Source organism: Oncorhynchus clarkii, chromosome 1 (genome assembly GCF_045791955.1).
Source record: "Oncorhynchus clarkii lewisi isolate Uvic-CL-2024 chromosome 1, UVic_Ocla_1.0, whole genome shotgun sequence".
Lineage (NCBI taxonomy): Eukaryota > Metazoa > Chordata > Actinopteri > Salmoniformes > Salmonidae > Oncorhynchus > Oncorhynchus clarkii.
Genome location: NC_092147.1, coordinates 40,474,471 through 40,502,314, shown reverse-complemented (window position 1 = coordinate 40,502,314; position 27,844 = coordinate 40,474,471). Strand labels below are relative to the sequence as shown.

General features: G+C 42.5%; 1 protein-coding gene across 1 annotated transcript; it reads right to left on the bottom strand.

Annotated features, from left to right (window-relative positions):
* On the bottom strand, positions 1 to 26,618 carry LOC139407051 (mitogen-activated protein kinase 12a). The gene is made up of 12 exons (XM_071150366.1): positions 26,305 to 26,618; positions 5,985 to 6,114; positions 5,540 to 5,598; positions 5,217 to 5,328; positions 5,063 to 5,092; positions 4,934 to 4,981; positions 2,537 to 2,651; positions 2,117 to 2,188; positions 1,768 to 1,847; positions 1,601 to 1,679; positions 1,235 to 1,408; positions 1 to 764 (listed from the first exon to the last, which is right to left on the bottom strand). Exons 1-12 carry the CDS (start codon positions 26,421 to 26,423, stop codon positions 697 to 699), a joined length of 1,086 nt encoding a protein of 361 aa, XP_071006467.1. The 5' UTR covers positions 26,424 to 26,618; the 3' UTR covers positions 1 to 696.
* Positions 26,619 to 27,844: the final 1,226 nt, after the last annotated feature.

Sequence of the window (27,844 nt, the reverse complement as noted above, 5' to 3'; positions counted from 1 at the left end):
TTTACTGTTGCCTTGTTTTATTACAGGCAGAGCATTCACTGCATGTTCCCATCATAAAACATACTTGAATTTTTTATTTTTTTACATACATCTAAAAAAAAAAGCTATATTGATTACATATTGGGGTAAGTAGCCTAATGGCATGATATTTGCATAGTGGCATATCTGGGATTTTTTTTTTTGAACAACTGGGTTTAATAAAAAAATACAACCAGTGTAAGGAAAAATTACAGTAAATTGGCAAATAAACAAATATATTTTTTTACGCAACATTCCTTGGTAGAAAACTGCTTCTGTGCTTACACTTTAGTAAATGGTTTTCAGATGTTGTTTGGCTGTATGCTATTGTTCTTTCCTTAAGGCAATAAGAGGTAATTACAAGGTTTAGGAAAGATCAGTAGTGGTTACAGACAAATGTTTAGACTACACAGGTACACACACACAAGGAAACATCCTAGAATTTCAGTTGAATATGGGCTTTATACAGGAGGCAACAACACATTGGTGTGAAAATGGCTGAAAAACTACACACAAGAGGAGGACCCCCCCCTCCCCCCCCCCACACACACACACACACACACACACACACACACACACACAATGGACTGAGAATGATGATTGAACAGAGGATGACACACTTGTAAAAATGGTGTGGGGGGGGGGTTGGGGTTGTTTTCCCTTGTGTGACGCTTCATCTTACAGTGCGGTTTCCCTGGACTCTACCACTATGGGCTGGAAAGACAGGATCTCTGTGAACGTGTGACCTGTAAACAAACAGAAGGAGAAAGAGAAGACAGATACATAACAGTGTTTACATAGAGAAGGTTATCATTGAAATTCATGGAAGAGAAGGAAATTGTGAAAATATGCATATTGAGGTAGCTCGTTGTAAAATCCATCAGCAACACATCAAAAGTAAGTCCCTATTCCAGAGAGGCCTGACTCTGTCATACCACCCCAGAACTTGTCTGGATATCTTTCAAAAATGCCTTAAATAGTAGTTTAATGTTATAATGTTAACCAATGAAAACAAACAGGTCCCTATTGACACCTCCTCACCTCTGTCCTGGGATCATATTCATTAAGACACACAGGAGCAAAACGTTTTGCAACAGAAAACGAGCGCTTCGAATGGACAAGTCCGGGTAACCCTCCCTGTTTCAGTACATAATCTTCCATTTGGAGCCTAATGAATACACCGTGGGTTCTGTCCTAGCCTTCCCCTTCTCCTTACGTTTCCACTGCTCCAGAGGCAGGTCAGAGTTGTCTACAGAGTGGTCGTATGGCTGGGCCTCGGTCTCCTCTTCTGGCTCCCTGAACTCTGAGAAGTATGGCAGGGCGAGGGCTGCTGCTGCCGTCACCCTGCTCTCTGGGTCCAGCAGCAGCATGCGCTCTATAACTGTCACCGCTGGAGATGACGGGAAGGGAGATATAGAATCAAGTCAAATTTCATTTAAAGTGCATCATCAGAGTCTCAATACACCTAAGAGGAGGGAATGGACACATCTAAACAGAGGGATACAGACAGCAGACATAGGAACAGTAGTCATGACGATGAGATACTGCAGATCCACTATACATGACATGGTGATGGTCTTACCCTGTGGGTTGACTGTGGAAAAGAGTGCCTGGAGGTCTTTTTTTTGCACTTTGGGAAGGCTTTTGACATAGTTTTTAGCCTGAGAAAGAGAACGTCAACCTATTTAATCAAGGCCTGTGTGCATGTAGACCTATAGTATGTGTTTGGCATGTAAGTACATGACTCACATCCTGAGACTGCAGTTTGGTGATGAACTCCTGAGTGGGTGTCCCTGTGACCTTCATGATCTCAGTCAGCTGATCCAGGTCTGTGCTCCACAGGTCAAGGTTCAAAGGTCAAACTACATACTGAACACATCCTCATCGGGAAATACATTGCGTCTAGTAGTGTGAAAGTGAAACAAATCCACCTGGCCATGATAAGGTTATAATCTAGTTCTAGTCAGTCAAACCGAAAAGTAAGAATGGAAGCAAGTATGATTCCAACATAAACAACATTAACCACAGTAATAGAGTTTCATATGTGTATTGTGCAACCGTGGATAGGAGGGTTCATGGGCAGGTCAGATCAGGATACGGTCATTGCCTTTGAACAGTGGTTTCCCTGACAGCATCTCTGCCATGATGCAGCCCACAGACCAGATGTCCACTGAGAAGAGAGGAAAGGGAGAGAATACTGTTAACTGATAGAAAGGACCTCCATTTACATGGTTGGTGTTTAAATCTGGTAGAACCATGTTGAAGGGCATTCATCACTAGGCAGAAAATACAGGCTTGAGCACTACCTTGTGGACAATCTACCAGTCTCCATAGGCTTTAATGCATTCAGTTGACTCTGTCATCTATGTAGACCACTCAGATGAATTTACAGCCTTGTTAAAAAGCTGATCCAGGAACTGTTGTCTGTATTCCAGTATTAGCCTAAACTATAAGCGACTTAACAACACATCTGATCCTGGACCAGTTAAGAGGAGTGTTAGGGTGGTGTTCCGCTGACCAGTCTGGGTGTAGTGCATCCAGCTGAGGATAACCTCAGGGGCTCTGTACCAGCGGGTCACCACGTAGCCTGTCATCTCACTGTCCGCCTGCCGCGCCAACCCAAAGTCCAGGATCTGACACAGACACAACACACTCTTATTATTACTGGACATTACATTAGCATTTTAGTCATTCTGATGATGCTCTCTGCATTCAACCAATGTAGGTAAAACAACCACATACAGTTGAAGTCAGAAGTTTACATACACTTTGGTTGGAGTCATTAAAACTCGTTTTTCAACCACTCCACAAATGTCTTGTTAACAAACTAGAGTTTTGGCAAATCGGTTAGGACATCTACTTTGTGCATGACACAAGTAATTTTTCCAACAATTGTTTACAGACAGATTATTTCACTTATAATTCACAGTATCACAATTCCAGTGGGTCAGAAGTTTACATACACTAAGTTAACTGTGCCTTTAAACAGCTTGGAAAATTCCAGAAAATTATGTCATGGCTTTAGAAGCTTCTGATAGGCTAACTCAGTGCCTCTTTGCTTGACACATGGGAAAATCAAAAGAAATCAGCCAAGACCTCAGAAAACAAAATGTAAACCTCCACAAGTGTGGTTCATCCTTGGGAGCCATTTCCAAACAAATGAAGGTACCACATTCATCTGTACAATAATAGTACACAAGTATAAACACCATGGGACCACGTAGCCGTCATACCGCTCAGGAAGGAGACACATTCTGTTTCCTAGAGATGAACTTTGGTGCGAAAAGTGCAAATCAATCCCAGATCAGCAGCAAAGGACATTGTGAAGATGCTGGAGGAAACAGGCACAAAAGTATCTTTATCCACAGTAAAACGAGTCCTATATCGACATAACCTGAAAGGCCGCTCAGCAAGGAAGAAGCCACTGCTCCAAAACTGCCATAAAAAAGCCAGACTACGGTTTGCAACTGCACATGGGGACAAAGATCATACTTTTTGGAGAAATGTCCTCTGGTCTGATGATACAAAAAATACAACTGTTTGGCCATAATGACCATCGTTATGTTTGGAGGAAAAAGGGGAAGCTTGCAAGCCGAAGAACACCATCCCAACCGTGAAGCACGGGGGTGGCAGCATCATGTTGTGAGGGTGCTTTGCTGCAGGAGGGACTGGTGCAGTTCACAAAATAGATGACATCATGAGGATGGAAAATGATGTGGGTATATTGAAGCAACATCTCAAGACATCAGTCAGGAAGTTAAAGCTTGGTCGCAAATGGGTCTTCCAAATGGACAATGACCCCAAGCATACTTCCAAAGTTGTGGAAAAATGGCTTAAGGAAAACAAAGTCAAGGTATTGGAGTGGCCATCACAAAGCCTTGACCTTAATCCTATAGAAAATGTGTGGGCAGAACTGAAAAAGCGTGTGCGAGCAAGGTGGCCTACAAACTGGACTCAGTTACACCAGCTCTGTCAGGAGGAATGGACCCAAGTTAAACAATTTAAAGGCAATACTACCAAATACTAATTGAGTGTATGTAAACTTCTGACCCACTGGGAATGTGATGAAAGAAATGAAAGCTGAAATAAATCATTCTCTCTACTATTATTCTGATATTTCACATTAAAATAAAGTGGTGATCCTAACTGACCTAAGACAAGGAATTTTTTACTAGGATTAAATGTAAGGAATTGTGAAAAACTGGGTTTAAATGTATTTGGCTAAGGTGTATGTAAACTTCAGACTTCAAATGTATCACAATCATAAGTAAAACATCCTTCAAAATAGCAGTTCATGACTGCACCATACCGTTGTATCTACATCATAACAGCTATAACACTACAAAATACTATGGAAGTTATTATTGCTGCAAAACTGTGCTCAGGCATCAAACCATTACAACAAAGTCAACGGAGAGAAATGTTGTCTGTTGGTCTGTGCGAAGGCTATTAAAGATGCCCTCTTTCAGCCAGTAGTTTTGAAAGTGGTGCTCACGAGCCAAAAGTTGTCCCTGTTTTTTTGTGTGCAATTCGTATGATATGTTACGACTCCAATTCGTATGATATGTTACGACTCCAATTCGTATGATATGTTACGACTCCAATTCGTATGATATGTTACGACTCCAATTCGTATGATATGTTACGACTCCAATTCGTATGATATGTTACGACTCCAATTCGTATGATATGTTACGACTCCAATTCGTATGATACTGTATGTTATGAATCCAATTCATATGATATGTTACGAATCCAATTCATATGATATGTTACGAATCCAATTCGTATGATACTGTATGTTATGAATCCAAGTCATATGATATGTTACAAATCCAATTCATATGATATGTTATGAATCCAATTCATATGCTATGTTATAGGATATCAGAGCACTGGGTGTGTGACTGGGTACCTTGAGTTCACATTCCTGATTAACGGCCAGATTCCCTGGTTTGAGGTCCTGCAGATACAAGCATTCAGTGGGTCATTTTGAGGAGCCACACACACACAAACACACACAGGAAAAAGGAGATTCACTTACCCTATGAATTATGCCAGCAGAATGGATATACTGTAATAAAAGAATACAACAGGCACTTCCATCAATAACATACAATATCAGAGTGTACACATATTTATATTCATGCATGTACTGTATAGAAGTATTTATGAGATTGTGTGTGACTGAGACACACCTTGAGTCCTTTCAGCATCTGATAGACCAGGAACTGTACTTTGTCCTCTGAGAGCTGCTGTAACTTCATCAACTTCCCCAGATCGGTTCCCATGAAAGGCATCACCAGATAGCTGAGCGAGAGCGAGAGAGACAGAGAGAGTCAGAGAGACTAAATGTCTATATATCTTTGCAATGACCAACCAACATGGAGAGGAAAGATGGAACTTTGACTTTGCTAAACATCCAGTGGCATGGAATGTGGATATTGTGTCTCCAACTTCCATTTTTGTTTACTTGAAGTTCGTGACCAAATATAAAAAATTTAAAAAAAAGTGTACTCACAAATCATGGAATCTGTCTAAGGAGAGGTCAGCAGTGAATACATCCACAAGGCCAATCACCTAACCCCAGAGAGAGAATGAGGAAAAATAAACAACTTATATTAGGTTTTGATCAGGTTGTTACATAGCAGTTGGAGGGGAGATACAGTAAGAAACAAACACCCTATAGGCCTAGCTTACAGTATATTGCTAATAAGCCTAGTGTTTTTAGGGAAGGTTTGCATAACTCTGGTCTTCGGGAGCCTCTCTGGTTTTCATCTTGCCATTTAAATCAGAGACTGTGTGTGGAGTGGATTACCCAAGGCAATCACTTAGGCTACTTGCTTGCAATTACTAAGTGTCACTCAGGATGCAAAAAAACCTTGAGGACTGCAACCCTTAAGGACTAAAGTAGTGCAATAAATGGGATAAGAGTTGATTTCGGACTTTTGGCTTGCAAGTCTTACATTTTCATGTTTCATGTGTTTGAGCAGCCTCAGCTCCCGATAGGCCCTCTTAGCAAAGAGCTCAGACTGGAAGGGCCTGTGGAGCTTCTTGATGGCCACCTTGGTGCCTGTCCTGAAGTCCACCGCAGAGCTAGAGATGGACATGGAGATGAGGGTGAGATGGAAGGAGAGAGGAAGAGTGGTAGAAGGTCCTCTGGTTCTCAAATAGTTATTTAAAACATACATTTTAGCTTTGAGTCCTATACAAACGCGGAATCCGGTTATTTCTGTTTCAACTCCCTTGGTCCCAGGCCTCCCACAGTGAAAAAGCTGGAATTCTCTACTTTCTGTTTTATCATTTTCTTTTGCGGACAACCAGGGTTACAAGTAGAACACAAAACTATTTGACATAAACATTTAAATTCATGGATTTTATTGAAAAATGTCAATAAACAAAAAAGGTCTTGTAGCGTATGCTAGGAGTCAGGAAGCAAGTACAGGGAGTGAATTTAATAATAACTGAACCACGAGTAGCGTACCAACATAAAACACAGGAACAGAATCAATAATGCCTGGGGAAAGAACCAAAGGGAATGACAGATATAGGGGAGGAAATCAGGAAGGTAATGGAGTCCAGGTGAGTCTCATGAAGCGCAGGTGCTCGTAACGATGGTGGCAGGTGTGCGTAATGATGAGTAAACTGGTGACAACGAGCGCCAGAGAGGAGGAGCGGGAGTAGACGTGACAGGTCTGCCAAGCAAAAGCCTGAAATTGTTTGCTTAGTGGAAAATTAATATCCAACTAGTCAGTGACAATTGTGTGGAGTTTGGAGTTTGTGACAGAAACTGTGAGATTATTACAGTATTATAGACACTATGTCCTGTGATTTCCTAAGATCTTCTATGTAGAATAACTTCTTACCTTCTAACGGCTCGTGTGGCTTGTGAGCGTCATAGAGAACAACAGTGCATGTCCGTAAGAGTTTCAGGTTCTCATAGATGGGTCATAATAGTTTGTAGCTCAAACCATTCGGATTTTGCAGATGTTTTTGTAAGAAGAACCATTTTCGGGATCCGCCCTTGACTCACAAACACTGCTTTAGCTCAGCCCTAACCTCGATTTGGATGAAGATTTCTACCTCAACGAGTCGGCAGCACAGGACATACTGTTAGCCCCGGATCAGGCCCTAATCCCAGACAACCTGAAGAGAAAGATACAGAGGTATAGAGGTCGAAGTGCGGGAACCCGGATGAAACTATGGAGGGGAGTAAATAATCCACCTCTACCCTCTGTTCTATTGGTCAATGTACACAAGCTCTGTTCTATTGGTCAATGTACACAAGCTCTGTTCTATTGGTCAATGTACACGAGCTCTGTTCGAGACTGTCCTGTCAACGGGATCTGAAGAACTGTAATATCCTATGTTTCTCTGAAACTTAGCTGAACAAGGACATCGATAATATTCTAGCTGGTTTTTCTATGCATCGGCAGGACAGAACCGCAGCGTCAGGTAAGCTCAAGGGGAGTGGTGTGTGTCTCTTTGTTAGCTGGTGTGCAAGCTCTAATATTAAGGAAGTCTTGAGGTTCTGCTCGCCTGAGTTAGAATACCTCATGATAAGCTGTAGACCCTTCTATTTACGAATAATTTTTATCCATTATATTTTATTTACCATCACAAACTGATGCTGGCACTAAGACCGCACTCAAGGACACTGTATAGGGCCATAAGCAAACAAGAAAATGCTCATTCAGAGGCAAAGGTCGTAGTGGCCGGTGATTTTAATGCAGGGAAACTGAAAACCGTTTTACCTCATTTCTACCAGCATGTCACCTTTGCAACTAGAGGTGAAAAAAACTCTACAACACCTTTAGGCTACACAAAGAGACACATACAAAGCTCTCCCTCGTCCTCCTCTGACCATAACTCGATCCTCCTGATTCCTGTTTACAAGCAAACACTCAAACAAGAAGTCAAAGCTGAATACGGAAATGGTCAGATGAAGCAGATGATAAGCTACAGCACATTTTCTCTAGCACAGACTGGAATATGTTCCGGGACTCATCCGATGGCGTTGAGGAGTTTACCACATCAGTCACCAGCTTCATTAATAAGTGCATTGACAATATCATCCACACAGTGACTATACGTACATATGCCAACCAGAAGCCATTGATTACAGGCAACATCCGCACTGAGTTAGAGCTGCCGCTTTCAAGGAGCGAGACACTAACCTGTACGTGTATAAGAAATCCTGCTAGGCCCTCCGACGAACCTTCAAACAGGCAAAGCTTCATAACAGGACTAATATCGAATTCTACTACACTGATTGATGCTCGTCAGATGTGGCAGGGCTTGCAAACTATCACGGGTTACAAAGGGAACCCCAGCCATGAGCAGCCCAGTGACACAAGCCTAAGAGACTAGCTAAATACCTTCTATGCTCGTGTCGAGCCAAGCAACACTGAATTATGTGTGAGAGAACCAGCTGTTCTGGATGACTGTGTGATCACACTCTCTGTAGCCGATGTGAGTATGACCTTTAAACAGGTTACCATTCACAAGACCGCAGGGCCAGACAGATTACCAGGACGCATACTCAGAGCATGCGCCGACAAGCTGGCAAGTGTCTTACATGTTTCAAACAGACCACCATAGTCCCTGTATCCAACAACGCCATAGTAACTTGTTTAAATGTCTATCGCACTGTAGCACTCGCATCTGTAGCCATGAAATGTTTTGAAAGGCTGGTCATGGCTCACATCAACACCATCATCCCATAAAGCCTGGACCCACTCCAATTCGCATACCTCCCCAACAGATCCAGAGATGAAGCAATCTCTATTGCACTCCACCCTGCCCTTTCCCACTTGGACAAAAGGAACACCTACGTGAGAATGCTGTTCAATGACTACAGCTCAGTTTCCATAAACATCACTAAGCTAAGGACCTTGGGACTGAACATCTCCCTCTGCAACTTGATCCTGGACTTCCTGATGGGATGTCCACAGGTGGTGAGGGTAGGCAACAACACATCCACTAGGCTGACCCTTAACACAGGGGCCCCTCACGGGTGTGTGCTTAGTCCACTCCTGTACTTTCTGTTCACCCACGAAAGCGTGGCCGCAGATCACACACAGGTGGTAGGCCCGATTCCCGACAACGATGAGACAGCCTATAGGAAGGTCAGAGACCTGGCAGTATGGTGCCAGGACAACAACATCTCCCTCAACATCAGCAAGACAAAGGAGCTGATTGTGGACTACAGGAAATGGAAGGCCGAGCACTCCCCCATTTACATCAACAGGACTGTAGTGGAGCGGGTTGCGGGCTTCAAGTTCCTCAGTGTCCACATTCACTCGGGATCTATCATGGTCCAAACACACCAACACAGTCGTAAAGAGGGGACAACAATGCCTCTTCCCCCTCAGGAGGTTGAACAAATTTGGCAGGCTCACAGATCCTCAAAAGGTTATACAGCTGTACCATTGAGAGCATCTTGACTGGCTGCATCACTGCTTGGTATGGCAACTGCTTGGCAACCGACCACGAGGCGCTACAGAAAGTAGTGTGGACAGCCCAGTACATCACTGGGGCCGAGCTCTCTGCCATCCAGGACCTCTATAGCAGGCGGTGTCAGAAGACTTACGCCACCTAAGTCAGACTGTTCTCTCAGCTACCGCACGGCAAGCGGTAACATGAACAGCTTCTAACTCCAAGCCATAAGGCTGATAAATAGCTAACCAAATAGCTACCAGGACTATCTGCATTGACCCTTTAACTTTGACTCATTACAGTGAATACGCTGCTGCTACTGTTTAATATATTTCACTTTAATCATAGTTATCAAATTATTGTATTGGTCACATACACATATTTAGCAGGTGTTATTGCAGGTGTGGCAAAATGCTTGTGTTCCTAACTCCAACAGTGCAGAAGTATCTAACAATTCACATGTATGTACATGTATGCATATGTACATACCTACTTCAATTACCTCATAACCCTGCTCATCGACTTGGTACTAATACTCCTTGTATATAGGAAAGTTATTGTTACTCACTATGTATCTATTATCTATTATTACTTTTTATAATTATTATGTGTTTTACTTTTCTATTATTTCTCTATATTCTTTCTCTCTGCTTTGTTGGGAAGGGCACGTAAGTAAGCATTTCCCTGTTAGTCCACATCTGTTGTTTACACATGTGATGAATAAAATGTGATTTGATTTTTAAATAGACTAACACAATATAACAACCCATTAGTCTGTAGTCCTTAGGTCTTTTCTCATTTTGAAATTGACAAAAATTACAAAATATGTAAGGAATAATAACGCCATCTGTTGGTAGCAGGGCTACAATACACTATTTCTCACTCAAACCTAGAAAGCAATGCCAAATTCGACTTTGCACTCCTAAACAATGCGATTTTTAAAACTCCACTTTGTTCATAATAGATTCTGGTTTTGGGAACAGAAAACTGCATTGAGATAAAATGTTTCATCGATGAGAAAATGTGCAGAATGTTGGCCAAAATCCATCTTGTTCCATTCCGAGTGGAAACGCCAAGCAGATGCTTCATATTTATACATCCTTTATACACCCAGTGAAATATGTCTCATTGTTCTATGCTTCTTTGTAATAGAACATGTTACTGTATATATGAAAGACAAAGCCATCGATCATGTGACACCATTCATTCCTATGTAAATACTCTTTTGAAGCCAAATTAATGCGGTTTGAGCTACTCCAAGAAGTGACGTTGCAGGCTAACTCCAGTTGAAGGACAACCTGGGTACTGCAGGCTGCTATTATCAACTAAATTATCCTTAGAACTACTTATGTGTGCGATTTTTAAAAATGTATAATTGGATCAATGACTTACATCTGGTGTATTAGAAGCAATTATTGGTACTATGATTGTCTTCGGGGAAAACAATTGCTTAGATGAATATTGCCAATTTTCAATTCACTATAATGAGGAATTCTGTTTTCTGCAAACAATACATGCAGGACTGTGGTCAGCCTTGAACTTCCGTGGCTTCAATTATGTGGTGGGCCGAAGCAGAAAACAGTGAAGTTGATCGATCTACGTCGAGGGAGGAGCATGTTTTTTTTATTTTATATGTGACAACATTTGTTGGCACCTTTAATTCTTACACATTTTCTTAGAAAAATAGTATATTTCATATTTGGGAACTTCTACACTTGAAACAAATCAGAACTTTCGTACATACCCCTCGTGATGAAGGCAGCCAATGGCCTGCTTCTAAGATGTAAACAGCCTCACATGAAATCGTGATCTGCTGTCAACTCCCAAAGATTGAAAAAATATAAATATCTGTTTTCGAGTACACTTTAAATATGCAGCATGCAATAGGAATGGTCTTGATCATATGAAGAGGTAACGCCGTTGACCGTTTAGCTAATTTATTGAAAGCTAGCCTATGTTACAGTTGACTAGCCTAGCCAGCTGTAAACACACAGTTCTAAACATATTTGCTCTTAACGTCAATGTGCCTGTTCAGGAAGCTAGTTTTTCATTAGTTATCTGTCAGTGAATTCAATTTTGAATAATGTTTTGGCATGATTGTCTAATTTCAAGTAACTAGCTGAAGGCTTAAAGAAACATTCAATCATTTAATTTGCATAGAAACCCAAGTAAAATAATGCAGATGAAGATATGTGTCATATAAGTTACTGTATGCTAGAATGGAGGTTTAAAAACGACATATGCATATTAGCCAATACATGTGGAATAGCCTACACATATAGCATACCAATCTTCTCTATAAAACAGGTGTACAATGTGCTCTGCAATAAGATCAGTTTGATTTCAGTTTGAACCAGTTTGATTTCTAAACCAGATGAGTTCTCAAATAGCAGCTGCCCAACACCATGGTGGGCATGCATAATATTGAATGCATTGGAGTATAAAGTATGGAGAATGAGAAAGAGGCTGTAGGATTATAGAAAAAGCAGTAGGGAAATGAATGTTTGTGTTTCAAATACTAAATGTGAGTACATTTAGGTGATTTAATTGATTGTAACTACTAACATTTTAAAGGTTTACAGTGCCAAAATCTTGCCAATCCATTCATTATTCTATAACTATGACTTAGTGCGAGATGTTTTCCATAACGTACATTTCATTAAGAACAAACAGGGTTGGTACATTTCCACTAGACACTGCAGAAATATGTATTGCATGTTTATGTATTCTAATTGGTTGGTTCAAGTCAGATGTCAAAGTGTTATGCCATTGGTCATGCTTGCAGATAGGGGGAAATCGCACGTTCTGAAATACTGTATTCTATTGTCATATTTGCTATGTACATGTCCTGATGTGCGTATGTATCTACAGTGTTTGGAAAGTATTCAGACCCCTTGACTTTTTCCACATTTTGTTACAACCTTATTCTAAAATTGATTAAAAAGATGTATTCCCTTATCAATCTACACACAATACCCCATAATGACAAGGCAAAAACAGACCCTTTACTCAGTACTTTGTTTAAGCACATTTGGCAGTGATTACAGTGATTACAGCCTCAAGTCTTCTTGGGTATGAAGCTACAAGCTTGGCACATCTGTATTTGGGGAGTTTCTCTTATTCCTCTCTGCAGATCATCTCAAGCTCTGTCAGGTTGAATGGGGAGCATTGCTTAACAGCTATTTTCAGGTCTCTCCAGAGATGTTTGATCAGGTTGAAGACCGGGCCTTGGCTGGGCCACTCAAGGACATTCAGAGACTTGTCCCGAAGCCACTCCTGCGTTGTCTTGACTGTGTGCTTTGAAGGTGAACCTTCGCCCCCAGTCTGAGATCCTGAGCACTTTGGAGCAGGTTTTCATCAAGGATCTTTCTGTACTTTGCTCAGATTCTGACTAGTCTCCCAATCCCTGCAGCTGAAAAACATCCCCACAGCATGATGCTACCACCACCATGCTTCACTGTAGGAATGGTGCTAGGTTTCCTCCAGACGTGACGCTTGGCATTCAGGCCAAAGACTTCAATCTTGGTTTAATCAGACCAGAGAATCTTGTTTCTCATGGTGTCAGTCTTTAGGTGGCTTTTGTCAAACTCCAAGCAGGCTGTCATGTGCCTTTTACTAAGGAGTGGCTTCAGTCTGGCTACTCTACCATAAAGACCTCACCCTTCTGGAAGGTTCTCCCATCTCCACAGAGGAACTCTAGAATTCTGTCAAGAGTGACCATCGGGTTCTTGGTAACCTCCCTGACCAAGTCTCTTCTCCCCTGATTGCTCAGTTTGGCCGGGCAGCCAGCACTTGGAAAAGTCTTGGTGGTTCCAAACTTGATGGTTCCAAAAGAATAATTGAGGCCACTGTGTTCTTGGGGACCTTCAATGCTGCAGACATATTTTGGTACCCTTTCCCAAATCTGTGCCTCGACACAATCCTGTCTCTGAGCTCTACGGACAATTCCTTCAATCTCATGGCTTGGTTTTTGCTCTGACCTGCACTGTCAACTGTGAGACCTTCATATAAACAGGTGTGTGTCTTTCCAAATCATGTCCAATCAATTGAATTTACCACAGGTGGACTCCAATCAAGTTGTAGAAACATCTCAAGGATGATCAATGGAAACAGAATGAACCTGAGCTCAATTTCGAGTCTCATACCAAAGGGTCTGAATACTTATGTAAATATGGTATTTCTAAAAACCTGTTTTTGCTTTGTTATTATTGGCTATTGTGTATAGATTGCTGAAGGTATATATATATATTTTAACCCATTTTAGAATAAGGCTGTAACGTAACAAAATGTGGAAAAAGTCAAGGGGTCTGAGTACTTTCCGAATGCACTGTACACACATATATTTTTTATTTTTACCTTTAATTAACCAGGTAGGCCAGTTGAGAACAAGTTCTCATTTACAACTGCGATCTGGCCAAGATAAAGAAAAGCAGTGCGACAAAAACAACAACACAGAGTTACACATGGGATAAAGAAACGTACAGTCAAAAACACAATAGAAAAATCTATGTACAGTGTATGCAAATGTAGTAAGGTTAGGGAGGAAAGGCATTAACTAGGCCATAGTGGCGAAATAATTACAATTTAGCATTAACACTGGAGTGATGGATGTGCAGGAGATGATGTGCAAGTAGAGATACTTGGGTGCAAAAGAGCCAAAATAAATAAATAACAATATGGGGATGAGGTAGTTGGGTGTGCTATTTACAAATGAGCTGTGTACAGGTACAGTGATCGGTAAGCTGCTCTGACAGCTGATGCTTAAAGTTAGTGAGGGAGATATAAGCTTCAGTGATTTTTGCAATTCGTTCCAGTCATTGGCAGCAGAGAACAGGAAGTAAAGGTGGCCAAAGAGGTGTTGGCTTTCGGGATGCCCAGTGGAATATACCTGCTGGAGCGTGTGCTACGGGTGGGTGTTGCTATGGAGACCAGTGAGCTGAGATGAGGCGGGGATTTACCTAGCAAAGACTTAGATGACCTGGAGCCAGTGGGTTTGGCAACGAATATGTAGCGAGGGCCAGCCAACGAGAGCACACAGGTCGCAGTGGTGGGTAGTATATGGGGCTTTGGTGACAAAACGGACGGCACTGTGATATACTGCATCCAATTTGCTGAGTAGAGTGTTGGAGGATATTTTGTAAATTACATCGCTGAAGTCAAGGATCGGTAGGATAGTCCATTTTACGAGGGTGTGTTTGGCACCATGAGAGAAGGAGGCTTTGTTGCGAAATAGGAAGCCGATTCCAGATTTAATTTTGGATTGAAGATGCTTAAATGTGAGAATGGAAGGAGAGTTTATAGTCTAACCAGACACCTAGGTATTTGTAGTTGTCCACATATTCTAAGTCAGAACCGTCCAGAGTAGTGATGCTTGGCGGGCAGGCAGGTGCTGGCAGCAATCGGTTGAAGAGCATGCATTTAGTTTTACTAGCATTTTAGAGCAGTTGGAGGCCACGGAAGGAGTGTTGTATGGCATTGAAGCTCGTTTGGAGGTTTGTTAACAGTGTCCAAGGAAGGGCCAGATGTATACAGAACGGTGTCTTCTGCGTAGAGGTGGATCAGAGAATCACCAGCAGCAAGAGCGATATATACAGAGAAAAGAGTAGGCCCGAGAATTGAACCCTGTGGCACCCCTATAGAGACTGCCAGAGGTCCGGACAACAGGCCCTCCGATTTGACACACTGAACTCTGTCTGAGAAGTAGTTGGTGAACCAGGCGAGGCAGTCATTTGAGAAACCAAGGCTGTTGAGTCTGCCGATAAGAATGTGGTGATTGACAGAGTTGAAAGCCTTGGCCAGGTCGATGAAAATGGCTGCACAGTACTATCTTTTATCTATGGCGGTAATGATATCGTTTAGGACCTTGAGCGTGGCTGAGGTGCTCGCATGACCAGCTTGGAAAACAGATTGCATAGTGGATAAGGATTCAAAATGGTTGGTGATCTGTTTGTTAACTTAGCTTTCGAAGACTTTAGAAAGGCAGGGCAGGATGGATATAGGTCTGTAAAAGTTTGGGTCTAGAGTGTCTCCCCCTTTGAAGAGGGAGTATTAGGGGTTGCAACAATTTCGGCAGATCATTTTAGAAAGAGAGGGTCCAGATTGTCTAGTCCAGCTGATTTGTAGGGGTCCAGATTTTGCAGCTCTTTCAGAACATCAGCTATCTAGATTTGGGTGTGGATAAACTAAAGGATAAGCGAGTGGGGGGGGGGGGGGGGGCTTGGGCAAGTTGCTGCAGTGGATGCAGAGCTGTTGACCGGGGTAGGGTTAGCCATGTGGAATGCGTGGACAGCCGTAGAAATATGCTTATTGAAATTCTCGATTCTCTTATCGGTGGTGACAGTACTTCTTAGCCTCAGTGCAGTGGGCAGCTGGGAGGAGGTGCTCTAATTCGCCATGGACTTTACAGTGACCCAAAACTTTTTGTAATTAGTGCTACAGGATGCAAATTTCTGTTTGAAAAAGCTAGCCTCAGCTTTCCTAAATGACTGTGTATATTGGTTCCTGACTTCCCTGTAAAGTTGCATATCGCGGGGGCTATTCGATGCTAATGCAGTACGCCACGTTTTTGTGCTGGTCAAGGGCAGTCAAGTCTGGAGTGAACCAAGGGCTATATCTGTTCCTGGTTCAACATTTTTTGAATGGGGCATGCTTATTTAAGATGGTGAGGAAAGCACTTTTAAAGAACAACAGCAGAGGTGTATTTAGAGGGAAAGTTGGTCAGGATGATATCCATGAGGGTGTCCATGTTTACTGATTTAGGGTTGTGCCTGTTAGGTTCCTTGATAATTTGTGTGAGATTGAGGGCATCTAGTTTAGATTGTAGGATGGCCGAGGTTCTAAACATATCCCAGTTTAGGTCACCTGACAGTACGAACTCTGAAGATATAGATGGGCAATCAATTCACATATGGTGTCCAGGGCACAGCTGGGGGCTGAGGGGGATCTATAACAAGCAGCAACAGTGAGAGACTTATTTCTGGGAAGGTGGATTATTAAAAGTAGAAGCTCAAATTATTTGGGCACAGATCTGGATAGTATGACAGAACTCTGCAGGCTATCTATGCAGTAGATTGCAACTCCGCCCCCTTTGGCAGTTCTATCTTGACGGAAAATGTTTTAGTTAGGGATGGAAATTTCAGAATTTTTGGTGGCCTTCCTAAGCCAGGATTCAGACATGGCTAGGACATCAGGGTTGGCAGAGTGTGCTAAAGCAGTGAATAAAACAAATTTAGGGAGGAGGCTTCTGATGTTAACATGCATGAAACCAAGGTTTTTACGGTTACAGAAGTCAACAAATGAGAGCACCTGTGGAATAGGTGTGATGCTGGGGGCTACAGGGCCAGGCTTAACCTCTACATCACCAGAGGAACAGAGGAGGAGTAGGATAAGGGTACGGCTAAAGGCTATAAGAGCTGGTTGTCTAGTGCGTTGGGAACAGAGAGTAAAAGGGGCAGATTTTTGGGCATGGTAGGATAGATTCAGGGCATAATGTACAGACAAGGTATGGTAGGATGTGAGTACAGTGGGAGTAAACCTAAGCATTGAGTGACGATGAGAGAGCTTGCATATCTGGAGGCGCCAACTAAGCCAGGTGAGGTCTCCCCATGTGTGGGGTGTGTGACAAGAGCTATCTGCGGCATGTTGAGCGGGACAAGGGGCACTACAGTGAAATAAAACGATAACTAAACAAAACAGCAGAAGACAAGGCATATTGACATTAGAGAGAGGCATGTGTGGCCGAGTGATCATAGGGTCCAATAAGCAAAAATAGGTTAGTCCAGGAGCTGTTCGGTAGTCGTTACTATGCTAGGCGAGTGGGAGGCACAGCATTCAGAAAGCTAGCGGGCCGGCGCTAGCAGTTGGGTCTTCGGTGACAACGCAACGGAAAAGCCTGTTGAGACCACAGACGATTACCTTGGCAGACCAGTCGTGATGGATCGGCTGGGTTTCGTGTTGGCAATAAAGGGTCCAGGCCAATTGGCAAAAGAGGTATTGTAGCCCACGAATTAGCAGGCATACCTCTTCGGCTAGCCGGGAGATGGGCCTAGCTCGAGGCTAGCTCAAGTCTAACTGGTGCTTGCTTCAGGACAGAGGCGTTAAGTCAGTTGAAGCCACTCGATTGCAGCTAGCTAGCTACGATGATCCTGTGTAATGGCCCAGAGCTTGCAGCAGGAATACAGTGATGTGGTGGAGAAAAGCAGTCCAATATTGCGCTGTGCAGACTGGCAGGTATTGACCGAGCTAAAGGTGAAGACCGCTAGCCGTGGCTAACAGTGACTACTAGCTAGTAGCTAGTTAGCACCTGATGGAGGTTCCAGTTATAATGTATAAAAATAGCAGATCCGTACCACATTGGTTGGGGCGGGTTGCAGGAAAGTATATTTAGATCATAGGTGGAAAGTGAGATTAAAATATATATACGAAAAACGATGAGACCGACTATTTACATGGGACAAGATTGGACAAGACAAACACGTCTGACTGCTACGCCATCTTGGATCATATACAGTGGGGAGAACAAGTATTTGTTTTCCTACTTACAAAGCATGTAGAGGTCTGTCATTTTTATCATAGGTACACTTCAACTGAGAGACAGAATCTAAAACAAAAATCCAGAAAATCACATTGTAGGATTTTTAAGTAATTAATTTGCATTTTATTGCATGACATAAGTATTTGATACATCAGAAAAGCAGAACTTAATATTTGGTACAGAAACCTTTGTTTGCAATTACAGAGATCATACATTTCCTGTAGTTCTTGACCAGGTTTGCACACACTGCAGCAGGGATTTTGGCCCACTCCTCCATACTGACCTTCTCCAGATCCTTCAGGTTTCGGGGCTGTCGCTGGGCAATACGGACTTTCAGCTCCCTCCAAAGATGTTCTATTGGGTTTAGGTCTGGAGACTGGCTAGGCCACTCCAGGACCTTGAGATGCTTCTTACGGAGCCACTTCTTAGTTGCCCTGGCTGTGTGTTTCAGGTCGTTGTCATGCTGGAAGACCCAGCCACGACCCATCTTCAATGCTCTTACTGAGGGAAGGAGGTTGTTGGCCAAGATCACGTGATACATGGCCCCATCCATCCTCCCCTCAATACAGTACAGTCGTCCTGTCCCCTTAGCAGGAAAGCATCCCCAAAGAATGATGTTTACACCTCCATGCTTCACGGTTGGGATGGTGTTCTTGGGGTTTTACTCATCCTTCTTCTTCCACCAAACACGGCGAGTGGAGTTTAGACCAAAAAGCTCTATTTTTGTCTCATCGGACCACATGACCTTCTCCCATTCCTCCTCTGGATCATCCAGATGGTCATTGGCAAACTTCAGACGGGCCTGGACATGCGCTGGCTTGAGCAGGGGGACCTTGCGTGCGCTGCAGGATTTTAATCCATGACGGCGTAGTGTGTTTCTAATGGTTTTCTTTGAGACTGTGGTTCCAGCTCTCTTCAGGTCATTAACCAGGTCCTGCCGTGTAGTTCTGGGCTGATCCCTCACCTTCCTCATGATCATTGATGCCCCACGAGGTGAGATCTTACATGGAGCCCCAAACCGAGGGTGATTGACCGTCATCTTGAACTTCTTCCATTTTCTAATAATTGAGCCAACAGTTGTTGTCTTCTCACCAAGCTGCTTGCCTATTGTCCTGTAGCCCATCCCAGCCTTGTGCAGGTCTACAATTTTATCCCTAATGTCCTTACACAAGCTCCCTGGTCTTGGCCATTGTGGAGAGATTGGAGTCTGTTTGATTGAGTGTGTGGACAGGTGTCTTTTATACAGGTAACGAGTTCAAACAGGTGCAGTTAATACAGGCAATGAGTGGAGAACAGGAGGGCTTCTTAAAGAAAAACGAACAGGTCTGTGAGAGCCGGAATTCTTACTGGTTGGTAGGTGATCAAATACTTATGTCATAAAATGCTAATTAATTACTTAAAATTATACATTGTGATTTTCTGGATTATTGTTTTAGATTCTGTCTCTCACAGTTGAAGTGTACCTATGATAAAAATTACAGACCTCTACATGCTTTGTAAATTGGAAAACCTGCAAAATCGGTAGTGTATCAAATACTTGTTCTTCCCACTGTATATGTGTGTGGTACCTGGGTGCAATCTGGGATGTGCTTGTGTATGTTATTGCAGTAAGAGTGAGTTAGCATGCTCTAATTGTAATGGTCGCATTAGCTCCCTGCTAATTTATAGTTATTTCCATGCTAACAGGCAAATCATGAATCTACAGCCATCAACATACTGTTGTCCTGCACATCTAATGTGCTTCCTTGTGTCTATCATCAGTATGTATTGTATTGTATTTTGTACTATTTTTGTCCTTTGACATTCTTATACATTTGAATAAAAAACACCATAACAAAGTGTTTCACCATTTATTGAGTATGGAGAAAACTAGCAAAGGTGTATCAGGCAGTATTTTAAGTATCTAAATATAGTGTAACCTACCAATCAATGTATATCAAGTCCCATGGATGGCACAATCTTACAATGTTACAGTCCAGAAATGAGAGCTTTTACCATCTATGCAAAAAGCCTGGGCCTCTGATGGAGACTGTAGAACTGTCATCAATGCATGCTTCAGTATTCCCCCTTCTCTCTAGGAGCATTTGTGTGCCCATACCCCATAAGTGTATCGAAAGGATCCCACCCTGGACACAAACGTAGCTGACCAATGTAGAGAGAGACAAGTGCCTTAAGCAGAATGCAATCCAAACATTGCACAGTCCAGAGATGAGAACTCTACCATCAATGGCAAAAGCCTGGGCTCCTGACTGGGACAATATAATTATCCCACTGCATGCTAATAGTAAAATAATATGCCTGTCACCTGTCAAAATGATTCTACATTTTATTTAGTTTTTTTCTGATGCACAAAAACAAGCATGTGTATCTGCAGTTGGTGTTCTTCAACTCTAAAATGCACTAGGCTGTGTAAGATCAAATGTGCAAGAAAAGTGCAACCTCTCAGTTATGGTATCAATAACATGATACAATGAGCTGAAACAAGCCACCTACAATTCCCCACATAGTAGCTTGTCATTTTTGATAGCTATCTTACCTTTCCGAATCATGACACCAAATTAATTTAAAAAGGTCTCATTTCATACAAGCACATTTTCATCCACTTTCCTTCTCCTCTCCGCCTCTCCTCGGTTAACTTTGACCATTTTCAAAAGTAGGAAAGAGGATGGTTATCTTCTTTACTAATGTCTTTGACCAATCGGATCAGATCTGAAAAATATCTGACGTGAGAAGTTCTGACGTCATTGGTCCAAATAACAATTAGTGGATAAAAATATCAGAATTGCCTGTGTAAAAGCAACCTTTGGAACACTGAGTTGATCATGTGTTACAAATTGACATTCACCTAGAATTAGTACTATCCGGGATCCTTGGGAAGTCCATACCCTACACTAAGAGACAATTTATGCTTGATCTGAAAATGTGGTCGGAGGCGCCTTATGGATTGTGTGACGCAATTGCGAATCCTCTGGAGACGTGCAATGTAACAATGTGGAGGTTAAATGTATGTGTCATTAGGATTGTAAGAAAATCCATACGGAAATTGTTTGGAAAAGCCATGCGTGAAACATGAAATGTAAGCATTAAATTAGATCTGTAAACTTACAAACCTTATGTTATGACTATGAATTAACATTTACATATTCAATTCTTATTTTAAGTCTCCCTTTACTTGGTTACATATATTTTTATACTTATGTGGCATCTGCAAAGGACGAACCGAACGTAGCTAATCGAAGTTAGCTAGTCAATCAAGCAACTCTAGCCCAGACGTTAGAGATGCTTTGCAGCTTCCGGTTTCATTTCCAAAATAAAAGTATTGAGCTTGTTTTCGAACTGCATTAAATAACAACGTTATACCAGTAGATGGCGTAGTATATGCTTGGACCTTCAGCAAATGACTTGACTGAGAATGAAAGACACAGAAGAGCCTTGTCTAGAATAACTGCCTGGGCGGCAAAATAGAAAATATTAATGTTGTAGGCTAGGCTTATTCTGTCATGCTGTTGTGTCTTATTTAATAGCCATATAATTGCACAATTATTTTTTTATAGCCGTGTGTGGCTACTGTGGTGATCATGTAACCTAATCAATCACACTTTTTCTAGTATTTGGGAGCACGGACTGTAGGCCTTATATTAGGCATTTTGACTGTTGTATTGTGCATTCCACTCTGTGTGTAGGCTTGTTATAGCCATTTGCATTGCACAACCCCATCACAGAGGCTATAACCATAAATGAGACAAAACAAAATATTGATTAAGTGTTGGCTATAACCTGTCCTGAGCGAAATAACCAAGGGGCCCCAAATGGTCAAAACTATCCATGGCCTATTCTTATTGCCAGATCTGTTGTCCCTATCAGCCACTGCATGTGCTTTTTCAAGTATTTTGTTAAAAATCTATTAGGAGGCTATAATTAGAGGCCTGTGAGCTAAGGTCTCTTGTTAAGCGGAGCCCTGTAATAAAAACAGTTATAAAACACAAATAGAGTTCTAAAATGATTCTGCAAGACACCAGTACCCAAAATAATAGCCTGAATGGCAATGCCTCCAAGTTGATGGCCTATTTTGTATTTGGATATGCCTAAATTAAACATTTACTTGAAGTGATAACAAACAAATGGATAAGACTGTTCTATTCTCTTTGATTTAGTTCCTATTGCAACTCAGACAAATGACTGTATGGATGACATACTGAATGAAGGATGAATTAAATGTTCAAATATGTTGGAATGATGAGTTGCACGCATTACACATGCTCTGCACTTTACTTGGCTAGTAGGCAAATTGACTATGGCTGCATGCCTCCAGAAGGGCATCTTCTGAGGCTGAGGGGTGCTTTTCCGAAGGCGAATGGTGCTGTGGTGCTGCATGGAGATCATAAGTTCTTCAACATTCTTCCAATATGGCGTAGCAGTTCAGCCGTCTTTGTCTTCGTCTTGTCGTGTCCTGTGTATATATATACATACATATACTCTCTCATCGTCACTCAATGCCTAGGTTTACCTCCACTGTATTCACATCCTACCATACCCTTGTCTGCACATTATGCCCTGAATCTATTCTTCCGTGCCCAGAAACCTGTTCCTTTTCATCTCTGTTCCCAACGCACTAGACGACCAGCTCTAATAGCCTTTAGCCGTACCCTTACCCTACTCCTCCTCTGTTCCTCTGGTGATGTAGAGGTTAATCCAGGCCCTGCAGCGCCTAGCTCCACTCACATTCCCCAGGCACTCTCATTTGTTGACTTCTGTAACCGTAAAAGCCTTGGTTTCATGCATATTAACATTAGAAGCCTCCTCCCTAAGTATGTTTTACTCACTGCTTTAGCACACTCTGACAACCCGGATGTCCTAGCCGTGTCTGAATCCTGGCATAGGAAGGCCACCGAAAATCCTGGAATTTCCATCCCTAACTATAAAATTTTCAGACAAGATAGAACTGCCAAAGGGGGCGGAGTTGCAATCTACTGCAGAGACAGCCTGCAGAGTTCTGTCATACTATCCAGGTCTGTGCCCAAACAATTCAAGCTTCTACTTCTAAAAATCTACCTTCCCAGAAACAAGTCTCTCACCGTTGCCGCTTGTTATAGGCCACCTTCTGCCCCCAGCTGTGCCCTGGACACCATATGTGAATTGATTGGCCCCCATCTATCTTCAGAGCTCGTACAGTTAGGTGACCTAAACTGGGACATGCTTAACACCCCGGCCGTCCTACAATCGAAGATAGAAGCCCTCAATCTCACACAAAGTATCAATGAACCTACCAGGTACAAACCCAAATCTGTAAACACGGGCACCGTCATAGACATCATCCTGACCAACCTGCCCTCTAAATACACCTCTGCTGTCTTCAACCAGGATCTCAGTGATCACTGCCTCATTGACTGCGCCCGTAATGGGTCTGCGGTCAAACGACCACCCCTCATCACTGTCAAACGCTCGCTAAAACACTTCAGCTATCAGGCCTTTCTAATCAACCTGGCCTGGGTATCCTGGAAGGATATTGACCTCATTCAGTCAGTAGAGGATGACTTGGTTAATCTTTAAAAGTGCTTTCCTCGCCATAATAAGCATGCCCCATTCAAAAAATGTTGAACCAGGAACAGATATAGCCCTTGGTTCACTCCAGACCTGACTGCCCTTGACCAGCACAAAAACGTGGCGTACTGCATTAGCATCGAAGAGCCACTGCGATATGCAACTTTTCAGGGAAGTCAGGAACCAATATACACAGGCAGTTAGGAAAGCACATTTGCATAATGTAGCAAAAACTCCCAAAAGTTCTGGGACACTGTAAAGTCCATGGAGAATTAGAGCACCTCCTCCAGCTGCCCACTGCACTGAGGCTAGGAAACACTGTCACCACCGATAAATCCAAGATAATTGAGAATTTCAATAAGCATTTTTCTATGGCTGGCCATGCTTTCCACCTGGCTACCCCTACCCTGGTCAACAGCCCTGCACCCCCCACAGCAACTTGCCCAAACCGCCCCCATTTCTCCTTCACCCAAATCCAGATAGCTGATGTTCTGAAAGAGTTGCAAAATCTGGACCCCTACAAATCAGCTCGGACAGACAATCTGGACCCTCTCTTTCTAAACTTATCTGCCGAAATGGTTGCAACCCTTATTACTAGCCTGTTCAATGGGTGCACCTCAGCCATGCTCAAGGTCCTAAACGATATCATAACGCCATCGATAATGCAGCCGTATTCATCAACCTGGCCAAAGCTTTCGACTCTGTCAATCACCACATTCTTATTGGCAGACTCAACAGCCTTGATTTCTCAAATGACTGCCTCGCCTGGTTCACCAACTACTTCTCAGACAGAGTTCAGTGTGTCAAATCGGAGGGCCTGTTGTCCCTACCTCTAGCAGTCTCTATGGGGGTGCCACAGGGTTCAATTCTCGGGCTGACTCTTTTCTCTGTATACATCAATGATGTTGCTCTTGCTGCTGGTGATTCTCCGATCCACCTCTATGCTGACGACACTATTCTGTATACTTCTAGCCCTTCTTTGGACACTCTGTTAGCTAACCTCCAGACGAGATTCAATGCCATACAACTCTCCTTCCGTGGCCTCCAACTGCTCTTAAATGCAAGTAAAACAAAACGCATGCTCTTCAACAGATCGCTGCCTGCACATGCCCGCCCGTCAAGCATTCCTACTCTGGACGGTTCTGACTTAGAATATGTGGACAATTACAAATACCTAGGTGTCTGGTTAGACTATAAACTCTCCTTCCAGACTCACATTAAGCATCTCCAATCCAAAATTAAATCTAGAATCGGTTTCCTATTTCACAACAAAGCATCCTTCACTCATGCTGCCAAACATACCCTCGTAAAACTGACTATCCTACTGATCCTAGACTTCAGCGATTTAATTTATAAAATAGCCTCCAATACTCTACTGAGCAAATTGGATGCAGTATATCACAGTGCCATCTGTTTTGTCACCAAAGCCCCATATACTACCCACCACTGCGATATTTTCGTCACCAAAACCCACTGGCTTCAGGCCATCTATAAGTCTTTGCTAGGTAAAGCCCCTCAGCTCACTGGCCACTATAGCAGCACCCACCCATAGCATGCGCTCCAGCAGGTATATTTAACTGGTCACCCCCAAAGCCTATGTAAGAGCCTATATACGGAGACTAAGACCACTGCAACAGTTATTGTAAAGTGTGGAAATAAGCTTATGTCAGACTTAGCCTACGTTTAACCTCTCTCTTGTTAATTTCAAAGTCAATATGTGCATGACCCGATTCATATAAATTGTGTCAAATTATTTAAAATTCATATTAACCCCTCCTACAAAACATGCCTTGGCAAGATGTTGAGAGAATAAATATCAAAATATTTCATTAAAAACGTTTGTTTCACGCATGGCTTTTCTTACGATCCTAACGATACGTATGTTCAACCATTTGGCAGGCATCTCGCGCAATAGTGTTGCTCCGCAATTACATGATTGGTTGATGTAGGTGAGGGCGGGAGTGTATAAACACAAACTCACCATCATGACAACCTTCTTCACAACAGCTCTGTGCTGCTCGGAGAAGCGCAAGAAGTGTGAATGCCCTGACTTCTGCAGAGGCCATATCACCGTAAATGCATACGTCGGATTTACCATGCAGCGCATTTTACCCTTACAATTTTAAATATAAACTTCAATGGGGGTAACTAAAGGGCGTCCCAAGGATCCCAAATTGCAAAAACCATTCAGCCAGCCAACACAACTCTGAATACGCCCATAGAGTTAATCATTGATAACAATGTAACGACCTCATGCTGAGCCACACAAAGGTATTGTGTCTAGAGTACAACGGCAATGCGCAAATGATTTAAAGCACATCTGTTTCTCTTCGTTTTTGATTATGTACACTTTTGATGTAATAGGAATACACGCTTTATTTGGGATGTATCATACAGATTGTCATTCTACAGACATACATTACATGTGTAGGTCTATTGCAAAGACCAGGGAGGCTAGTCAGAAATCCAAAGGCAGTGAAATTTCAAAATGGGTTGATATGATAGAAATTAAATGTGTCCCTTAAACAAGGAAGTGGCCCTCTTTTGTGTGAAACTCGAGAGAAGCTATAGCTTTTCTCTCGTTTTGTTCTACTGCGAAAAACTAAACATTCAGTAAATCAGGTGCGCTAGATTAGGGTTAGAGTGAAAAACAACAGGACTGTAGCTCTCCAGGAACAGTGTTGGAGAGCCCTGTACCAAGCTATGTCAAAGTGCAACAAAGCACGTAACGTTAGCCTGACATATCTTCCCACCCCAGTTGCCACGACACTTACCAGACTGTACCGTACGCCCCTGTCCCCACCTGTTTTAGATCCCTGTACCGCTCCGGTACCTCCCAGGTGGTTTTGTTCACGTCCTGGCGACAGTAGCCAGGTCTGGTCCGGCTCGACATCTTACTTGACCCGATCTAACAAATCTAGTACGTGTTCCAAGAAGTGATTCCCCAGTTTCGTTTACACACCCATTGTCCTACCTATGTGTTCTTGAATTCATTCTCGTCACCGAATGCGCAGCGCGTCGAACGCGCAGCTTGCGCAGCTATAAGATGCCGCCTGGGGTCAACCACAGCACAGCCACTCCCGAGTCTCATGAAGTGTAGTGTGACAAGACAGCCACTAACTAAAAAGGGACAATCATATGTAGACCCATGCTGGGTGCACAATACAAGTGCTGATTAGTGTTGTATGAGTTCTATTTCGATAAATAACTCTGCACCGTAGAATATTGTCAAGAAAGCACCCTAATCAATTCCTATTATTAGATCACCTGGAAGATGATCCAATGGTATACAACAAGGATCGAATACAAGTATGACTGTGTGTAAGATTAATTGTTACAGACCTGCTTGTTGTTGCTACTCGTCCCTATGTGGCTTTCTGCCTTGGGCATGTTGAGATGTAGAGTACCTACTGTGTTCAGGGCTTGCTGGGACCTGTACACTAAGGAGGCACAGTACAGTACATACATTCCTCCCACTGCTCTGAGGTTGGTTTGAGAGAATCGCAATGCTGTGTGTAGGCCAGTTAGTGCCTGAGGAAGACACAGCTACACAATACCCTCGCACAAACATGGCGACAAAATTCTTAACACTGTCAAATCAAATGGCCTCCAGTCTATTTTCAGAATATTTTATGGTAGGTTTGGTGGACTCTAGTATTTACTGTTTAACATGAGCAACATTAATCCTTCAGATGAAAGGTTACTGAAACCAGGCATGAAGAGACAGGCTGGAATGTAATGTCAATGAAGGCTATAATGTTGTGCATGTGCACACAAAAAACAGAAAAAAACAGCCAACATATTTTTGTATAAGTTTACCAACTACAGTTCGCATATAGAGGAAGCTCTCAGAAGATAATACATTTCATATGTACATTCATAATCAATAAATAAAAACACCACAGGTTATAATTTAGGATAGTCTATTCTATTATAAGCAATATTTTGCTGATCAATATGAACAGAATTATTGCTCATCCGTCACCTGACAGAGGTCCCTCTATTCCTCATGGTATGACATGTTTTGAAGGGGGTAATGACAAAGACATATGGTGGTGGTCACAGTGGTTGAAACGTTAATTTATGAGTTTGATTCATATGTACCTCAGAGAATTTACCTGGAGCCCAAGAGAAGCAATTTGAGTAGTGCATCTTGTTTTCCTATACAAAAATTGCCATAAGTAAAATCTTCCAACTTACAAAAATAGAATATTGAACATTACCTTGACGTTACAAATAGCTCAACTTTGGGCCACAATATTAACGTTTCAAAGAAATTCAAGTTACCAAGGAACACCCTATAAAAGCCATTTC

Excerpts from the sequence above, each read along its gene's own strand:
- LOC139407051 (XM_071150366.1), bottom strand. The coding sequence starts at position 26,423 with ATGTCGAGCCGGACCAGACCTGGCTACTGTCGCCAGGACGTGAACAAA. Across the intron at positions 5,599-5,984 it reads AACACATGAAACATGAAAAT|GTGATTGGCCTTGTGGATGT; the intron begins GTAAGACTTGCA and ends CTCTGGGGTTAG. Across the intron at positions 5,329-5,539 it reads TTAGACAGATTCCATGATTT|CTATCTGGTGATGCCTTTCA; the intron begins GTGAGTACACTT and ends GCTCTCGCTCAG.